At 34.9% G+C, this 18,765-nt stretch overlaps 1 protein-coding gene across 3 annotated transcripts in view; it reads left to right on the top strand.

Annotated features, from left to right (window-relative positions):
• The window catches only part of tasor2 (transcription activation suppressor family member 2), a 121,346-nt gene that overhangs the window by 62,309 nt on the left and 40,272 nt on the right, over positions 1-18,765 (top strand). For all 3 annotated transcript variants that reach the window (XM_039761345.1, XM_039761344.1, XM_039761343.1), the window contains exons 12-15: positions 6,630-6,702; positions 10,700-10,771; positions 11,238-13,022; positions 16,839-17,547. In XM_039761345.1, the coding sequence (XP_039617279.1) occupies positions 6,630-6,702; positions 10,700-10,771; positions 11,238-13,022; positions 16,839-17,547 (2,639 nt within the window). The remainder of the gene's footprint in view (positions 1-6,629; positions 6,703-10,699; positions 10,772-11,237; positions 13,023-16,838; positions 17,548-18,765) is intronic.

The following is an 18,765-nucleotide window of genomic DNA, read 5'->3' as shown; positions in this document are numbered from 1 at the left end:
TCAGATCCAAAAAATATTGTGCCTGCAGTCCTAACAGCACTAACAGAATTTCAAAAGATTTCTGGTCTCAGAATTAATTTGAGCAAAAGTGTGCCCTTTCCATTGAATTCACAAGCATATGATATTAGATTGGACACCTTCCCTTTTTATCATCGCAGATCAGTTTAATTACCTAGGGGTAAACATCACAAATAAACATAAAGCTCTTTATCAACCAAATGTTGCTGTCTGAATTAAAAAAATAAAGCAAGACTTGCATAGATGGTCTGCCCTCCATCTCACTTTAGCTGGAAGAATTAACATTATCAAGATGAATACCCTTCCTAAGCTTCTTTTTCAATTTCAAAACATTCTAATATACATCAATAAATTGTTTTTTAAGAAATTAGATTCAATCATAACAACCTTATTTATTTGAAGTTCTAAAAATCCACATATCCAAAGGGTGACCCAACATTACAAAGACCTAAGGCAAAAGGTGGCATGGCTCTACCTAACTTTCAGTTTTATTACTGTGTGGTGAATATACAAGCTGTAGAACTTGGACATTGACGCAAATTGATGAACAGACACAGGCTTGGTCCACAATACAAATAAAATCTTGCAGTACTTGTTTATATTCCTTGCTTTGTACCCCAGTAAGTACAAGTCATTGTCAATATACTAACAACCCAATTGTGCTTCACTCACACAGGATATGGAACCAATGTAGGAAGTATTTTAAGACAGAGAAACTTTTATCGTGACATCTTTGTACGAGAACCATCTTTTTTTCACCCTCTCAAACATACACTGTTATTAATGTCTGGAAAACATTCGGGATTAAATCACTTGGAGATCTGTTCATAGACATCTTCGCATCCTACGAACAATTACACTCCAAGTTTAACTTTCCAGCAACACATTTCTTTCACTACCTTCAAATTAGAAACTTTGTTAAACAAAACCTGCCCAATTTCCTTCACCTCATACCTACCGGAAAAAATATTGATCAGTCTCGAGCACTGAGATGGCATTTCTGTAATATATAAAAACATTTTAAAGTCCCTCCCTTTCAAAGACCCAGAGTACAGTGGGAAAAGCATCTCTCACTCAGCATCTCAGAAAAGTAGTGGAAGGTAGCAATGCATAGAATACATTCGAGCTGCATATGTGCAAAGCCTACAATTATTCAACTTAAAATCTTTTATCAAGCACATTTGTCTCTTTTAAAGTTTTCCAAAAATTTTCCCAGCCTCATTGGGCCATGTGTCTTAGGTGTACACCAAATTAACAACATTCTGGACCAAAATCTTTAAATGCCTTTCAGACAGCCTTGGTGTCATAATCCCTCCTAATCCATTAACAGCTATGTTTGGTGTATTTCCAGATGGGCTTGAACTGTAGAAGAACAAACAAACTGTAATTGCCTTTACTTCACTATTGGCACATAGATTTATCTTTCTCAATTGGAAGAATGCTAACTCACCTCTTTTAAATCAGTGGGTAACTGATGTTATATATTATCTGAAATTGGACAAAATTTAATTCTCAGTTAAAGAATCTGTACAAAACTTTTTCAAAACATTTTAAAATAAGCACTTAAATTGAGGAAGCGGATTCTCCCCCCTTTTTTTATTCTGTTTATTTTTTCTTTTTATTTATTTACATATTAAAAGGTTTGCTAAGCTGGTCTGGCTCTCTTTCTCATGGGTGGGGTTGATTCATTCATAACCTAGTTTTGTTAAACTTGACTTGCTTCTATGGATTGTTTGATTCTACTAAAATTAATAAAATGTAAAAAAAAAAGTGTACAGTTGAGCTGAAAAACATTGCAAACAAAAGTAATGTCCAGTTATGTGGAAAATATTCATCATCAGTTCCCACGGGATGTTGTTTGCCATCTGGTAATTATTTTTGAACAGCTGCATATTTATCTATGATGAAGATGTTGCATTTGGCTAGGAGCAGTTGAATTGCCACATGTAAGCATGACATCCTTTTGGGCTCAGCTGTATTAATTTTGAGACAAATAGTTGTTTTAAAAAGAAGTGCTGCATAGTGACAATGTTTAAACCGTAAATCAGAATAAATATATGCCTTTAGTGAAAAATATGTGCGCTAAATTGGGACAGTTTGAAATGAATAAGCACCAGTATGAAAACCAGTGAACAGTGGTTAGAAGAAACCACTTAGGATGTATACAATGGAGTAAGACTTAAAGCTTGTAAAAATACATAAATTGATGAGTTTAATAGGTGGATAAAGATAAATGGAGAAGAAAAAGAAATGGGAAGAGAATCTACTTACTCAGTGCTTTAAGGGCTTCTTCTAAAATATTATTGATTAGATCCTGCCAAGTTTTGAAAAAGTTCTGCACAGATCCTCTAACTGAGAATTTTTCCAATTTCAGATAGTATAAAACATCAGTTACCTAATAACTTAAAACAGGAGAGTTAGGATTCTTCCAATTTAGCAAAATAAGTCAGCATGCCAATAGTGTAGTGAAAGCACTCACAGTTTGTTTGTCCTTCTCCACTTTAAGCCCATCTGGACGAACACCAAACACATCTGTTAATGGGTTAGGAGGAATTTGACACCAAGGCTGTCTGAAAGGCACTTAAAAATTTTTCATTTGGTGCAGGCCCAAAACATGTGACCCATTGTGGCTGGGACTTGATTGCAGCGTTCACAGGTTGGATCTTGCCCTGGAAACATTTTGGACAGTTTTAAGCTAGACATATATGTGATATATAATTTTGAGTTGAATAATTGTATGCCTTGCGCATATGGAGCTGAGTGAATTCTCTACATTGCTACATTCCACTCCTTTTCTGATATGTTAAGTGAGAGATCTTTTTCCCATTCTCCCCTTGGATCTTTGAAAGGTAGGGACTGTAAAATAATTCTATATATTGCAGAAATGCTGTCCAAGTCCTCGAAACTGAGCAATATTTTTTCCAGCCTAGAGGAAGGTGGGAGATGAGGAAAATCGGGCAGGTTCTGTTTAACAAAGTTTCTAATTTAAAGATAGTGAAAGAAATGTGTTGCTGGAAAGTAAAATTTGTAATATAATTGTTCATAGGATGCAGAAATGTTGTCTATATAAAGATCTCTAAGCAATATAAAGATCTCTAACCAAAGGTTTTCCAAATATTAAAAACTGCATATGTTTGCGAGGGTTGAAAAAGGTGGTTCTCATGCAGAGGTGCCACAGATAAAAGATTCTCCATCTTAAAATGCTTTCTACATTGGTTCCATATTCTGAGTAAGTGAAGCACAATTGGGTTATTAGTATATTTGCAATAACACATTTATTGGGGCATAAAGCAAGGAATATAAGGAAGTACTGCAGGATTTTATTTCTATTGCGGACCAAGCCTGTGTATGTTTATCTATTTGTGTCTAGGTTTTTATAGCTTGTTTGCTGCCCAGTAATAAAACTAAAAGTTAGGTAGAGCCATGCCACCTTCTGCTTTAGGTCTTTGTAGGGTCGCTCTTTGGATACCTGGATGTTTTGAGTTCCAAATAAATGAGGTTATGGTTGAATCTAATTGCTTAAAAAATGACTTATTGATGTATATTGGAATGTTTTGAAATAAAAAGAGAAGCTTAGGAAGGATATTCATCTTAACAACGTTAATTCTTCCAGCTAGAGTGAGATGAAGGGTTGACCGTCTATGCAAGTCTTGCTTAATTTTTTCCATACAGATGGCGAAATTTTGTTGATAAAGAGCTTTATGTTTACTTTTGATATTTATCTCTAGGTATTTAAACTGATCTGCAATGATAAAAGGGAAGGTGTCCAATCTAATATCGTATGCTTGGGGATTCACTAGAAAGAGCACAATATAATGATAATTTCATGTCTGGAAATGTTTTGTGTTTGAGACAGGAGAATTTATTTCAGTAGGTGATTGCTTGAATCCTGCTTATCATCTTAAAAAAAAAAAAAAGGCAAAACATACTTGATAGGATTTCGCTATTGTCTCTTTTATCCCATTGTTTAGTTAGCTCAGAAATAGGTCACATCATTATTCTAAATTGCACACTACTCTGTCAGATGTAATTTGTAATTGTATAACTTGCAGATTACAAAATAATTGCTTTTTAATATGAATTCCTACCAGTCCTGATAAAGGAATGGAGGCTTGATTAGACATCTATGTATGTTCATCCAAACATTCACATGCATCTGCAGTTACTGGTAAAGGACTAGGAGATGTGGGGAGAAACTGTACACCTGCAATACTAACCACTTTTATAGCATGTAAAAATGAAGGCAAGTTTAAAACGAAATGGCTACCGGTGATGAAACGGGTTGCTCCATTTGTTAAAACCAAAGTAAAATTTTCAGCGTGTCAAAGCACAAAGCTTGTAATACTGCTTTTAACAGAAATGCATTACCAAGATGCACAGTTATTCCAATACAGGCAAAACAGAATAATAAATAAAAATCTGTATATACTAAATTTATATATTTACTTTTTGAAGGCTGACTATAACCCCTATCGCAACAAATTATGTAAAACAACATGCAATATATTATATATCTGAACGGTATGTTGGCAAATGTAATGCAGTCTCTCAGTTCATTCTGTAATTCTTGATTTGTACACAGGTTAAGCAATAAATTCTGATAATAAAAGATGAGTGATAACAGAACAACTTGAATCATGGATTAATGTAAAACTGTCAAGTCTGATTTCATACAGGAAAAATGGACAGATTTTCACAATTATACCACCAGGAACTTAACATACTTGAAATTTAAATCAGTTCGGTTTATCCATTAAATATTACTACTGTATATTAGTAAGTTTTTACCAACTAATGTATATATATAAACATTTACAATGGCAATTGCTACAAAAATAAATTGTTTTATTGGCAAATCAGATTTTAAAAGAATGTTGTTAGAAAAACAATGTTAAAGCTGTATTGAATAACTTTATCTGAATTCATACAATGAAGTATTTACCAAATAGATAATTCATATTTGACAAAATATTTAAAATAGCTAAATTTGAATAGATAAAATGTGTATTTTTAAAAATACTGCAACAACATAACAGTGCAAGAGTATGAGAAATATAATTAGACTTTTTACGTTTATTGCTGTTGATTGGCCCTTAAAATGACCTTTGAGATTTTCAAAGCTGCTTCCGCAGTGTCGTTAAGATGATATTCAGCGATACACACTCCCAACTGCTTTGCATTTTTGTTCGCTCACACCCACCACCTGGCTCTGCCTCACCCCGCTCACTTGAGGTCAGAGGCAACCCCATATTCCATTCTATTCCCTGTTCCTTGAGCTGACCCAAGGCCAGAGTCCAAAGCTGAGGCTCGCAGCAGCCACGCACCATGACATATTATTCATTTTGGTTCATTCGTGTGAATATTGGAAGTTTACAGCAATACAATTTTGACCTTTTTACTCCTCTTTGAAAAAATGTGGAAAAGCAAAGAAACCTCTTTTGTTTCAAGGCAATTTTATACTTTCCTGCCATTGCTTCCAGCTGGCACTGTTGAATCCATCATGTGTATTGCCCACACAAGGGACAGTCAACAAATAAGAGAACTAGTCTCCTTCAGTTGAACCATGCAGTGCCAAAATATAGCGTCTAAAATTAATTGACTTCCAGTTTGGTCAATCTCTGAAATTCAAAGGGCATGTTTTAATTAAGCTAGTAATTATGCCTCACAAAGTGTCAGTATTAAGTTTTTTGTGTATTTTTTTTTAATGTCTGGCTTCTTGCACTACTGATTCTATTTCTAAACCACTCCATTCATCTAAAAAAGTGTACATCTTGGACAACTGACAGTACATCAAATTTTTCCTGTAAACATAATTGCTCTCTACTTCAAAAATGAACAAGAGAGAAGGGACTAAATTCGATTTAAACAGATTCAAGTCAAATGCCAAGTGAAACTCTTCAGTATAACCTGGTAAATTAATTTACCAGAGAGAACACTCTAATTTTGCCCATGCCTAGATTTCTCCTTTCAGGTTGCTTCATTAAATGTCATTATATTTTTAATTGTTTGACTTGCTTTGCTGTTATTTCTTTTATAATATACCAATAATGCATTTTAACTTACGTAAAAGCTAGTTGTCTATCTATCTATTGAACTGCTTTTTCTATCTCTGCAGTATGTGAGAGTAAAACTTTTTTTTTCTAGTATTTACATTTATGTTATTAATGTACTACATTGATGACCGTTTACAACACATAACATTAGACACTAAGAATGTGTTTCAAATTTATTATGTATCAGTGATTAAGAGTAGCATTTGATTCTAAAACTTGACCTGATATTCATTTAGATAAAGTATTTTTGAAAAGGTTACATACATCATTTTAAGCCTATTTAAGGTCTTCAGCTAAAGAGGCTTAGGCTGTGACAGTGTTACTGGTTATTACAGTTTGTGAAAGATCGTGGCCTAAGCATATTACATCATAATTAAGTATAATACATGGAACCTTTACATTTGTTCATGCAGGGAAAAGTAATGTTGATTATCAGCCTAAACATATATAAAAATGTCTGTATTGTTTCAGCTTCGCATAAGAGATGTTAATACTGTGAGTAAGAATAATGTAAACGTTTTCTTAGAATGTCTAATTTGTAATTAATTCTTTTTCCAGGCACTTGTTAGCAGTTTAAATGATAATGGAATACTTGTATTATTGACATCTTCAGCGTTTAATGTTTACAAAGGTAAGAAATGTAATGATTAATATATGCAAAAAATATGGAACAAACTTTTTCCACTTGTAGAGTAAATAGGATTTAACTGGTGATAGAATTTTAAGTATGTAGTTTTACAAGCACTGAGGATATTCTGGTAAAACTGTAAAAATGTTTTACTATGAAGGAGAATTAATGTGCATTTTAAAATGAAAGGTCTGTTTACTAAATACTGTTTTTATGGTAGGAAACAATGGGTCGGCTGCCGTACTAGCAGATTACTTATGGTAGTATGGTAAAAAGATGTATGACAATTTTCAGGTCTACATACTGTCTCAGTGACCGATGGAGCAAGATTAATACCAATTCCCAAACTGCAGTTAATCTTGTTTTGACTTTGTGTTTCTCCTTGGTTTGCTTTGCTAGCCGTCTGATTTTACCAGTCAATGGTGGCGCAGGAGCAATTAACCTCTTGCCTGGTCTCAGTTAACAGTGTATAGCTGCACATTCCTCTCTATTTAAAGGGACAGAGCACAAGGGTTAAAGTACATCCTGATGTAAACTTATTAAAAAAAAAAATGGAAATATTAAGGTACATTAGATTGGTTGTCTTTATTGTAACATTTTTTACTTCGAATGTATAAAAAGTCCAGACATCCCTATATGGAAAGTAATCATGATAATAAGTGCACGTTAGCAGAATCATATCTGAAGCATAATTTTCTCTTTGTAACTCATGGTTAGATCTAGTGTGTGTTTTTGTGTGAGTGGACTGGCCTCCTTCCTGGGCGTTGTTCCTGACTTGCACCCGATGATTGCTGAGAGAGGCTTCATTTTCTCTGTGATCCCGATTAGGAAAAGTGGGTTTGAAGGTGGATGTATGGATAAATCTACCATCAGGGTATCCTTGGTGGAGCACATCTGCCTAGGGCCCTGGTTGGCAAGGGATCTTGGCATATGCAAGAAAGAAAGTAATGCCAGCATTTTTATGTTTCTGTTTTTACCTTTTGCTCTTCCATGTAACACATGTATGTGGTTATTCATACATTGTATCAACCCTGCACACTCAAATCTCCAAGGGGGATCTTCCCCTAACCCCACCCCATCCCACTCCCCGAAAGGCTCTGATATGTGGATCAGACACCCTGAAGCTTACGGGGGTCTTAATGTGGTCTTGATGTAACTTATTTCCCAGTTTCTTAGATAATACAGAAAAACTGATGCTTGTCAATCATTATATACACATCTTTTCCTAAGAGTCAAATAAGCATATAAAATACCTAGTCAAAGGCAAACAGTATTTGTAAAGAATATCTCATTGCACTTCAATCTTCATTGTAGAGCACAAGTTCTACGTAATATATATATTGTGAGAAATCTCATATCAATTTGTAGGATACCAGCAAAGATGTCTCCTTGACAGTCCAAAAGAATACAGCATGGAAGAAACTAACAGCATCCTTTCAGTGCACACTGCCAAACTGGCAGCTGAGTTAATTTCTTAATTAGGGGCAGAGACTCTGCATTTTATTACTGAATATTAATGGTTAAATGTCTTGATTTGTATTTTTCTTATATTACACAGTATAAATATGGCCATGTATCGCTTGTCTTTTTTTGTGGGATAAAGTTAAATGTATTTGATTCAGTATCATGTTATACTTCAGTACAGTTATAAATGGCATATTTATGCTTTTTCATGTCCGTAAATGCATTCAGTATTCATTTTGTAGCATCATCCACCATACTATGTCTGCTAAGTCTGCTCACAAGGTGGTTTAAATACACAGCTTTGTTTCCCTATTCAAACTCCCAGAAGCACTGCAACTGCACTTAGTCTTGGACCTGCCCCGCTGCTACTCTGTGACTTTAGGGAACACTACAGCAGTGCTAAACTCAAAAGTTAGTCTTGTTACTGTAAATATGTATTAAGACCAGAACAGCATGGTATCACAGCAAGCTCATAGAATACTGCAACTGACCCACTAAGTCTTAGAATATATTGTAAGAGTGAATCTAACCCTGTAATATATAAACTGAAATGTGCATGTGTTTATTCTTTATACAGTTTCACACTCTTGGTCCAATCTCTGTGTTTGGTCTTTACACAATTTCATACACTTGGTCATATCTCTGTTTGTTCTTTATACACTTTCATGCACTTGGCCCAACCTCAAGTTTCACACACATTTCTCAGGTTTGTCAGAAGAAGACCATAGACTTCTTTAGAACCCAAAAATTAGACCCTGTGGGAACTCTCGGAAGTTTCCTTTTTACTACAGTGAGTTTTAAGGACAGTGCAACCTGGTGGCTCAGAGAAGTATATTAAAAAAAGTTTTCCGTTGTGTCCACATTATTCAGTCTTGGCCACTCTCCTCTGCACCATTCACCCAATCATTATTTCTACTCTCTCTGTCCCACTCTCTGACACACTTAGTGCTAACTCACCGATCAACGCAGTCAGTTACAGTGGTAAGGCAGTAAAGCAAATTATCTCTTCAGGAGCGTTAAATTTCAGATCATGATAGAAAAAGAGCAGCAAGAGCTGTCAAATAAAAAAGAAAATGAACAGAAAATAGCTGCATATAATAAAAATCAAGAACAAAGAGAATCGTCCGATAAACAAAAAAGAGAAACATATCCTGAACAATATGCAAACAGAAATGCAAAAAAGCAACGTTTATAGAATGGAAGTTAGAGGATAAAGTAATTCATAATATTGTTTTTTGATAATGAGTTAATGTAATTTTATTTTATATTTACTTTTTATTACATTTTATTACATTCCCCTTTTTTACTTCATTTTTACTATGTTTTATTATTTTTTTGTGTTTAAAATAGACAGTTGTACTAAAATGCTCAATAACTGATTTTCTATCTATAATAACTAAGGACCAAACTGTCTTCCTCCTTCATGCCCCGCATACTCTTCTACATATAATCGCTTTCTGTAAAGGAGGTGCATCCCGATGCCCTTCCAGAAAAAGTGAAAAGTAAGAATAAGGAATGAGGATGAAATGTGTGTTTTATTTTGTTGGCTTTTACACATCAGTACTGTTCATTTGTGCACTGGAATGAGCAAAATGAGTGAACTTAAGTGATTTTGAAAGTAGCATGATAGTTGATGCAAGTGTGTCAGTTCTGGCATCTCCCAAATGACTGTTGTCATAGGTTTTGGCACAATATTGTTTGAATGTATTACTGAGAATGAAGGAAAAAGTTATCAGTTATAGGAATTCTGTGAATGAAAACAGCTTTCATGGCTGCAGTTTATTATACTCTTTCGGGCAATTTCAGAATGATAATGCACCATTGGCATTTATCATACTGAACCATTCTGGAAACATGGCATGACCCTTTTGAGTACCTTTTCATGAGGTGGAAAGGGCTGTTCACAGTAAGACTGTGTAGCCTTCTGATTTGCAGAAAACTCTCAATACTATTTGCATGGTATAATATTTCTGAAAAATTCATGCCACATCTTGTAGAATCCATGCCCAGACTAATTTGTGCTGTTCTAATGGTAAAAGGGGGCATAGTATATTAGAGAAGTATACTTTAAATAAAGTGCCAGCACCCATGTGTGTATGTATGTAATCATTGTATTTATGACACCTGCAGACAGTATATCTATCACCTTGAAATCTAAGCCAATAGTGCTGGATCTGGTGCATTGAAATTAATTAAATAATTAATAATTCGTTACATTTATATAGCGCTTTTCTCATTACTCAAAGCGCTATCCAAACAGGGAGGAACCGGGTAGTGAACCCACAATATTTCACAGTCTCCTTACAGCAAAGCAGCAGCACTACCATTGGTTGGAACCACATAGCAGTCACCTGAAATACATATATATCAAGTTAACTTCAATAACTTGTAAATAAAGCTAAATCAAACAAAGCATTAAAAGTATGTATTGCATTTAAATTTTGAGATAGTATGCCATATATTTTAATACATTTTATAGCCTTCTAACTACAAATATTCATATTTTAAACCTGATCTCTTTGAATTTTCCTTTTAGAACAAAAATATGAAAAAGGTCTCGTGCTGTATGCCATTTTTATATTCCCTGCTTCAAGAGCAATTCAGAAAGGTATTTATTTTGCTAAAGCAATGTATATATTAAGAATAAAAGTGTATTAACTTGAATCCCCTGATTACAGTAATTGAATTAAAAGGTATGGAATTTAGTTGTCTTCATTAAATGTGCACCCCACCTGCAATTCATTTTGTGACCCTAAGCAATTCCCTTAACCTGCCCATACTTCTATCTCTAGAAAATACCTTTCAACTGTTGTAATCTATCCTAATTTTTAGGTCACAATGGATAAAGGTGTTTAAAGTAAGGCGCCAAGTATGTTTATGTGTTCTATTTATATATAGTGAAATTTTCATTATTGGTACCAATGTTTGTCATAGATCTCTTTCTTCTTTTGGAAGTATTTAACATGTTTACATTATTTTTCAAAGTAAATAATATGTACATTTTATTTTTTTCATAAAGGAGTTAATGTATTTTATAAATGCCATTTTTAAGTGACCTTTTTTTCTTTTTTCAGATTTGAATTCTTCGTATTTTTTACAGAATTCAGGGAGTGAAATATGCCCTAATGTAAATCAAATTCTGCCAGCCCTTAAATATGCATTAAGGAAATCTGCAGAATACTGCCATCATCAAGGAAGTTCTCTCTGTGAGACACTGGAATACCGTTTACAAAACTATATGGCAGTAACAGAAGAACCACTATCTTCTGCATGTATAAAAGATGCAAACTTTTTTGCTGAGCAGTGTGATATTTCTCCAGTTCAAAATCAACTATATAAGTCAGTGAAATGTCCAGAAGTTGCCATTTCACATTTAGAATCTTACTTTCGTGATCCCCATGGGTACCATTTTCTTGTATCAAAAATTAATGATTTATGCCAACAGATCAGTTCTGACAACAAAAATGATTATACAAGTAGCTTCTTTTCTCATGTTAAGTCATTAGAGACTACAGAGAACGCAGAATATTCCATTAATGTTCACAAATTGACATTAAGAAAAGAAGTTGATATTCATAACAATAGTTTTAACACTGTTCAGGATTTACAGCCGCCAGATGTCAAGCAGAACCTTGATGTATGTACTAATGCAGGAAAAATAACAGAAGAAATAGTAAGCAGTAAATGTAATATTATTCAACAAAACATGGTAGATCCTCTTGGTGATATTGCCATGAATCACGATGAAGAGGTAGATTTTGGAATGGATTTGACAGAAAGATGCAACAGTGCTGAGGACTTCAGCAACCTGTTAGTGCCAATAGTTCCACATGCTGCAGCAAGTAGTAGTGTGCCTCTCACAAAATCAGTAAAAGGTTGCAGTCTACAGAATGAAAAGTCAGTGGCATCTGTTGATGGTTCTTTATCTGCTAGTTTAAGAAGCAATAAAATAATCAAAAAATGTTATCAAAAAAGCAATAGAAATCTTGAAAAAAGTCTAGAAAATGCAGCTGTCAGAGAACCTCATAGTTCTGTCTCTGAATTGTGTCAACCTAAAAAAAAGGTTAAAAATGATTGTTTTAAATTAAAGCTAAAAGAAATTACCACTAAATGTGGAAAGGTTTTTGTGCCACATGGCTCAAAATTATTTGAAAATAATTCTAATTCCTTAAAGCAAACAAAGGAAATAGAAAATGATTCTAATTTAAATTTGAAACAACAAAAATCTATAATCGCAAGTGAAATTCTGCCAAGAACTGGGGATATTTTGCTAGATCCAGTTATTGCACAACATTCAGCAAATGATGATGTAGAGAAAGAAAGTGGTACCAGTGAGGCAGACCTTAGGCGTCATGGACATTACCAGGAACCTAAAGAACTTAAGTCAAAGCAAAGATTTAATGGTGCTATTCTTAATGAGAGTTGTTGTGGAAAAAGAAAGAGGCCACCAATTCATGCAAAACACAAAGCTCCTGTCATAGATGGAAAACTGAATACTTTGCAGAGGAAAGCAAAACATAAAAGGAAAATGCAGTCAAGTAATATTACGTTACAATGTGAAAACACCATCCTTCCACACAATGTGAATATATTAAACAACAGTAAAGATGCAGCAAGGATGTCAAAAAAGCAAATGGAAGTGCAGTCAAAATCCTCTGAGAGGAAAAGAAGAGCTGGAGCAGCTCATCCTAATTCACAATCTGCCACTGGCCTGACGAGTGGCACAGAAGAAACTACAGATTCTTTGTACTCACGTGACTGTGATATAAATACTCACTTAAAAAAACAAAAGGTGATAAAAACAACAAAGGGAAGTGTAAACAATAAGAACAGGAAAGTGGAGTATATAAAGGAAAAAGGTATGGATTTTAAAATTTCAATTTTACTGTCCCAATTTTAAGTTCCCATAATAAATGAGACAAATCTTGTAATGGAAACTTGTAATGTATAGCAAAGCAATGTTTGTAGCTGCTGTTTTAACTTGATACTTGGTGTCATTGGCTGTTGGCATGTCTGTCCAAAGGCAGATGTGTTCATGGTTTATTAATGACATATAGTTCTAGCGAAGACTTTTGTATTTTTTTTTGTGTGTGTGCGCCAAAAAATTCTGTATGTAAACTGAGCAATACAAACAGTACCTAAATGTTTTTTCTGCTCATCTAGTTAGGTGAAGCTTTTTAGTTTATGATATCCATACTTAATTTTCATCAAAAGTATACAGTGGTGTGAAAAACTATTTGCCCCCTTCCTGATTTCTTATTCTTTTGCATGTTTGTCACACAAAATGTTTCTGATCATCAAACACATTTAACCATTAGTCAAATATAACACAAGTAAACACAAAATGCAGTTTTTTAAATGATGGTTTTTATTATTTAGGGAGAAAAAAATCCAAACCTACATGGCCCTGTGTGAAAAAGTAATTGCCCCCTGAACCTAATAACTGGTTGGGCCACCCTTAGCAGCAATAACTGCAATCAAGCGTTTGTTATAACTTGCAATGAGTCTTTTACAGCGCTCTGGAGGAATTTTGGCCCACTCATCTTTGCAGAATTGTTGTAATTCAACTTTATTTGAGGGTTTTCAGGCATGAACCGCCTTTTTAAGGTCATGCCATAGCATCTCAATTGGATTCAGGTCAGGACTTTGACTAGGCCACTACAAAGTCTTCATTTTGTTTTTCTTCAGCCATTCAGAGGTGGATTTGCTGGTGTGTTTTGGGTCATTGTCCTGTTGCAGCACCCAAGATCGCTTCAGCTTGAGTTGACGAACAGATGGCCGGACATTCTCCTTCAGGATTTTTTGGTAGACAGTAGAATTCATGGTTCAATCTATCACAGCAAGCCTTCCAGGTCCTGAAGCAACAAAACAACCCCAGACCATCACACTACCCCCACCATATTTTACTGTTGGTATGATGTTCTTTTTCTGAAATGCTGTGTTCCTTTTACGCCAGATGCAACGGGACATTTGCCTTCCAAAAAGTTCAACTTTTGTCTCATCAGTCCGCAAGGTATTTTCCCAAAAGTCTTGGCAATCATTGAGATGTTTCTTAGCAAAATTGAGATGAGCCCTAATGTTCTTTTGCTTAACAGTGGTTTGCGTCTTGGAAATCTGCCATGCAGGCCGTTTTTGCCCAGTCTCTTTCTTATGGTAGAGTCGTGAACACTGACCTTAATTGAGGCAAGTGAGGCCTGCATTTCTTTAGACGTTGTCCTGGGGTCTTTTGTGACCTCTCGGATTAGTCGTCTCTGCGCTCTTTGGGGTAAGTTTGGTCGGCCGGCCACTCCTGGGAAGGTTCACCACTGTTCCCTGTTTTTGCCATTTGTGGATAATGGCTCTCACTGTGATTCGCTGGAGTCCCAAAGCTTTAGAAATGGTTTATAACCTTTACCAGACTGATAGATCTCAATTACTTCTGTTCTCATTTGTTCCTGAATTTCTTTGGATCTTGGCATGATGTCTAGCTTTTGAGGTGCTTTTGGTCTACTTCTCTGTGTTAGGCAGCTCCTTTTTAAGTGATTTCTTGATTGAAACAGGTGTGGCAGTAATCGGGCCTGGGGGTGGCTACGGAAATTGAACTCAGGTGTGATACACCACAGTTAGGTTATTTTTAACAAGGGGCAATTACTTTTCACACAGGGCCATGTAGTTTTGGATTTTTTTTCTCCCTAAATAATAAAAACCATCATTTAAAAACTGCATTTTGTGTTTACTTGTGTTATATTTGACTAATGGTTAAATGTGTTTGATGATCAAAAACATTTTGTGTGACAAACATGCAAAAGAATAAGAAATCAGGAAGGGGGCAAACAGTTTTTCACACCACTGTATATTCCCTTAGATAGAAAGATAAACATTTCTTAATATGTAAGCTAAAAGAAAAGGAAAATTATGTAAGACTTTTTACACCTTTAACATACCAGCACTATTTAAGTGATAAACAAATGGATTAGTAGGAAAATAATTAAAAGTAAGCTTTTAATACCTTGACTGAGTGGAAGCAACATTTATTTTAATTAAGAAAGATTACATTGTGTTTGAATATATGTCCATTAATTTGTACACCATTTTTTGCAATTTTATGGTACTCCTCTTTGTAAAAGAGTTTAAACGTAATTTCAAAGCTATAACTCATTATAAAAAGGTCAAGCTATAGCATTATTGACTTGCTGCAGGCACAGAGTACTGTGACAAGTTCTCTGGTTAAATGCAAATAAAAGCTTACCTAATTACATAATGAGTACATAAAGTCACAGAGTAGTGTGAAACTGATTAACATAAATGGAGGCCAGCACTGTATGTCTGTTAATTAATTGTTGAACTATGGCCATTTGACCAAACCCATTGCTCTGCTACCCCACCCCACAGTTCAAACCTTTGGAGAATATGAAAGATATTTATAAAATGATGGAAATGGCCAGCCATTAAAGTGGTTGTTCTTCTTTTGGTAACTTCCCTAGTCGTCTTTCTTCATGTTCAGTCAAGAGTCTGGAGGAACGTACTGATTGTTGCAATGTCCTGGCGGTGTCATATTTCTTCTGTTTCTTAATGGTGATCTTTGTAGTATTCTGTGATTTTTACAGTGTTTTTGAAAATTTTATGTTCAGAAATCTCTTTCCAAAACTGTACTTTCAACAATAAGATCCGAAGGAGTTTTGTTAACTCCTTGTTGGCAATGATTGTCTCCACACAAGAAGTATTCAGGGAGTTAGTAGAACAGCAGCTGACTTTGGAGCTAAGCAGAGTCCTTCAAGGTGATAATACCAGCAGATTACCAGCCTGTACATTATGTACAATGTGATTGGTTAAATTTGAACACAATTACGACAACATGCTCATGTATGCAACCAAAGCTTTGAATATTTTTTTTTCCCTAAAAATGATCCATTTGTTTTTTTAATTAAGCTATTATTGGCTATTAGACCGTAGGAGATGTTAAGAATTTTGATTTCAGGCTTTAAATAAGTGAAATTTCAATGAATGTGTACACACTAGTAGAATCCACTGTATATTGAATAATGCACTATGGATTTTCTTTTACCGTTTCTGTATGCCATGTCCCACATATTCTCTGTTAATAGCACAGTTTGGCATGTATTATTTTTGTTGCTTTAGTGTAAAGAACCCGCTCCTTTTTTTATTATAAAATTATGTAAGAGTTCTTTGTCACTGTACTGTTGAGAAGCCCCAAAAGACAAATTCTGTGCTGGCAAAGTGAAATGCTAAATGATTTTATGAGCAGTGTGCACCATTTGTACATCCACTTTTGAAGCATTATTTATCTTGGATTTAAGAAATATTAAAATCTGTCCCATGAGCAATAATTGCAAGACTTAAGAGTCAGGAAAACTGATTTGTCAAAGTTTATAAAGTCCAACATGTGTATGTGTAATAAGCTACTGTTACTTCTAGAGTATGTTTCTGTTTTGAAAATTTTCTAGAATCAGCATATTTATAACAATAGCATAACTAGAGTAAAATGCCAAAATTAAAAAAACTTTGAAGATGTCATATTTAAGTGAAACACAAGGTAAAACAAGTTTGCAAAAATGTTGGCCTTAATATAAGCAGATAAGCACACTATTTTATAAGGCTCATGTTGCAGTGCAGATTTTTACGTATCTATTAAATATGCAGATACAACTTTTTAAAATATTGTTTCTATGTTACAGGTTTGGGGCTTTCAAAAAAACCACATGATCCCAGAAAACTTGATTATAGACAACCATTATCTAAAAAAAGTGCATCCAAAATTGACACCACTGTAGATGAAAGTGGTGATGTTTGTCATTCTTCAGATGCACTTAACCTCTTGGCAGATTTAGCTCTTAGCTCAAGTAGCAGAAGTACTAATAAAGAAGAAAATTTGCAGAAAAACATCCTACCTTGTGACTGCCAGCTAAAGTATAGTAAAGACTCGTATGAAAGCAGTTCAACAAGTGAAGAAATGAACAGTTCTGCAAAAAACTGTGTTGAAGAATCTGGTAAGAATGAAAGACCTCTCAGACTGTATTTAGAGGATGGGCAACATGAGACTTTATTGCCCTCTCCTGTTGATATCTGGAAGGAGCACTCCTATAGCTTACCCCCACAGATGCCAGCATTGATTTCCTCTGGCATTACAGAGTTACCACAACAAAATACTGAAAGACCCTGTGAACATGATTTGGATGGTGGAGTTGCTTGTCAAGAAGATGTTTCCTTTTCACAAAGTACAAAGGAAAAAAATTTAAGTGAAAAATTTTGCCAGTCACGGATTTTCTTTAAAGAGAATGGAAAATATAAGGTGAAGCGAGAATGGAATGAAGCATATGATTTTGACTTAGATAGCAAATATACTAATGAAACCTTGGATAAAACTGTGTGCCGTGCTCTCCATGGGTAAGTGCTCCTGCTTCTAAAGCTAAATGTTCATATATTTACCCTCATGTATATACCACTCATGTACTGAGAAAGTTCAGGTGCCCTTTAAGGCATTATGGTACGCAGGAGTCTGGTAAAGCCCATTTCTGCTATATGGCACAAGTTATAGCTGTAAGCTACTAGGTACACAACTCTTTTTTGCCCACGGGAAAAGGGTATGCTTTTGGTCAACACTGCCGTTTATCTCCCAGTGAAACCTGACAAAAATCACTTAATCATATGATGTACATAGGTGTTAGTTACAGTTGTTGTTTTGAGTTACCTGATGAAACATAGACCTTTTGTTTCTCTAAATAAATTTCAGTTTGTATATACTGTTAAAGTATAAGTTTGATATTTTTCAAGTTGAAGTTATTTTTTCACAAACAAGGTATATATGCATTTGCCATTCTGTTCCATAGTCCACTGGTGTTTTATATTGGAATTAACAATGCACAGATATAGCCGGAAAATAAAAGCCTTAAAACTTACTGAATACTTAAATTTTTCAAGCCAAGACAGTTGTTGAGTATTGATCCACATCCATCAATTGCACACACATTGTTAAATAGCTTATATATGTAATAATAAAAAAAAAAATCAGTATTATAAAATTCTGCCATTTTAAAGTAAACCAGCTGTGCCTGCTATCCCAGAACTTGTAGTCTTCCACTGTGCTTTCACCCCCATTGGGATTGACTTCTTCCAAATCACTGTAAACTGTTTGTGCTGTGTGGTTGGTTTTATTTTGATTGACTTCTCCATTTATATAAAAACTGTCACAAGCAAATAGAAAATGTATGCTTATGTCGAAGAAGAAATAGTACCAGGAATATGCAATAATATCCAACTGCACAGCCATACATCACTGCAGTTTCTTGGCGAAAGTAAGATTAGGTTAACTTAAAGTTTGACATTAGTCATGTTAAGGTTATGGGTTAGGTTATAGTATATACGGTTAAGATTGGGGTAACTTAAGTGGTTAGCATTTAGTATATTTGTGAGGTAATGTCACTTCTGCTGTGAAACTGCTACTCATTATTTTCAGTGACTTCTACTATGAAGCTGCGGTCAAAAACTTTGGTAACATATGGCTCTGCCACTCTACAGTTTGGTCTTCTGTGGGCCAGTACCCTGCCCGGGGTTTGTTTCCTGCCTTGCGCATTGTTGGCTGGGATTGGCTCCAGCAGACCCCTC

This window comes from Polypterus senegalus, chromosome 8 (genome assembly GCF_016835505.1).
Source record: "Polypterus senegalus isolate Bchr_013 chromosome 8, ASM1683550v1, whole genome shotgun sequence".
Taxonomy (NCBI): domain Eukaryota; kingdom Metazoa; phylum Chordata; class Cladistia; order Polypteriformes; family Polypteridae; genus Polypterus; species Polypterus senegalus.
This window is presented reverse-complemented; position numbering and strand designations above follow the sequence as displayed.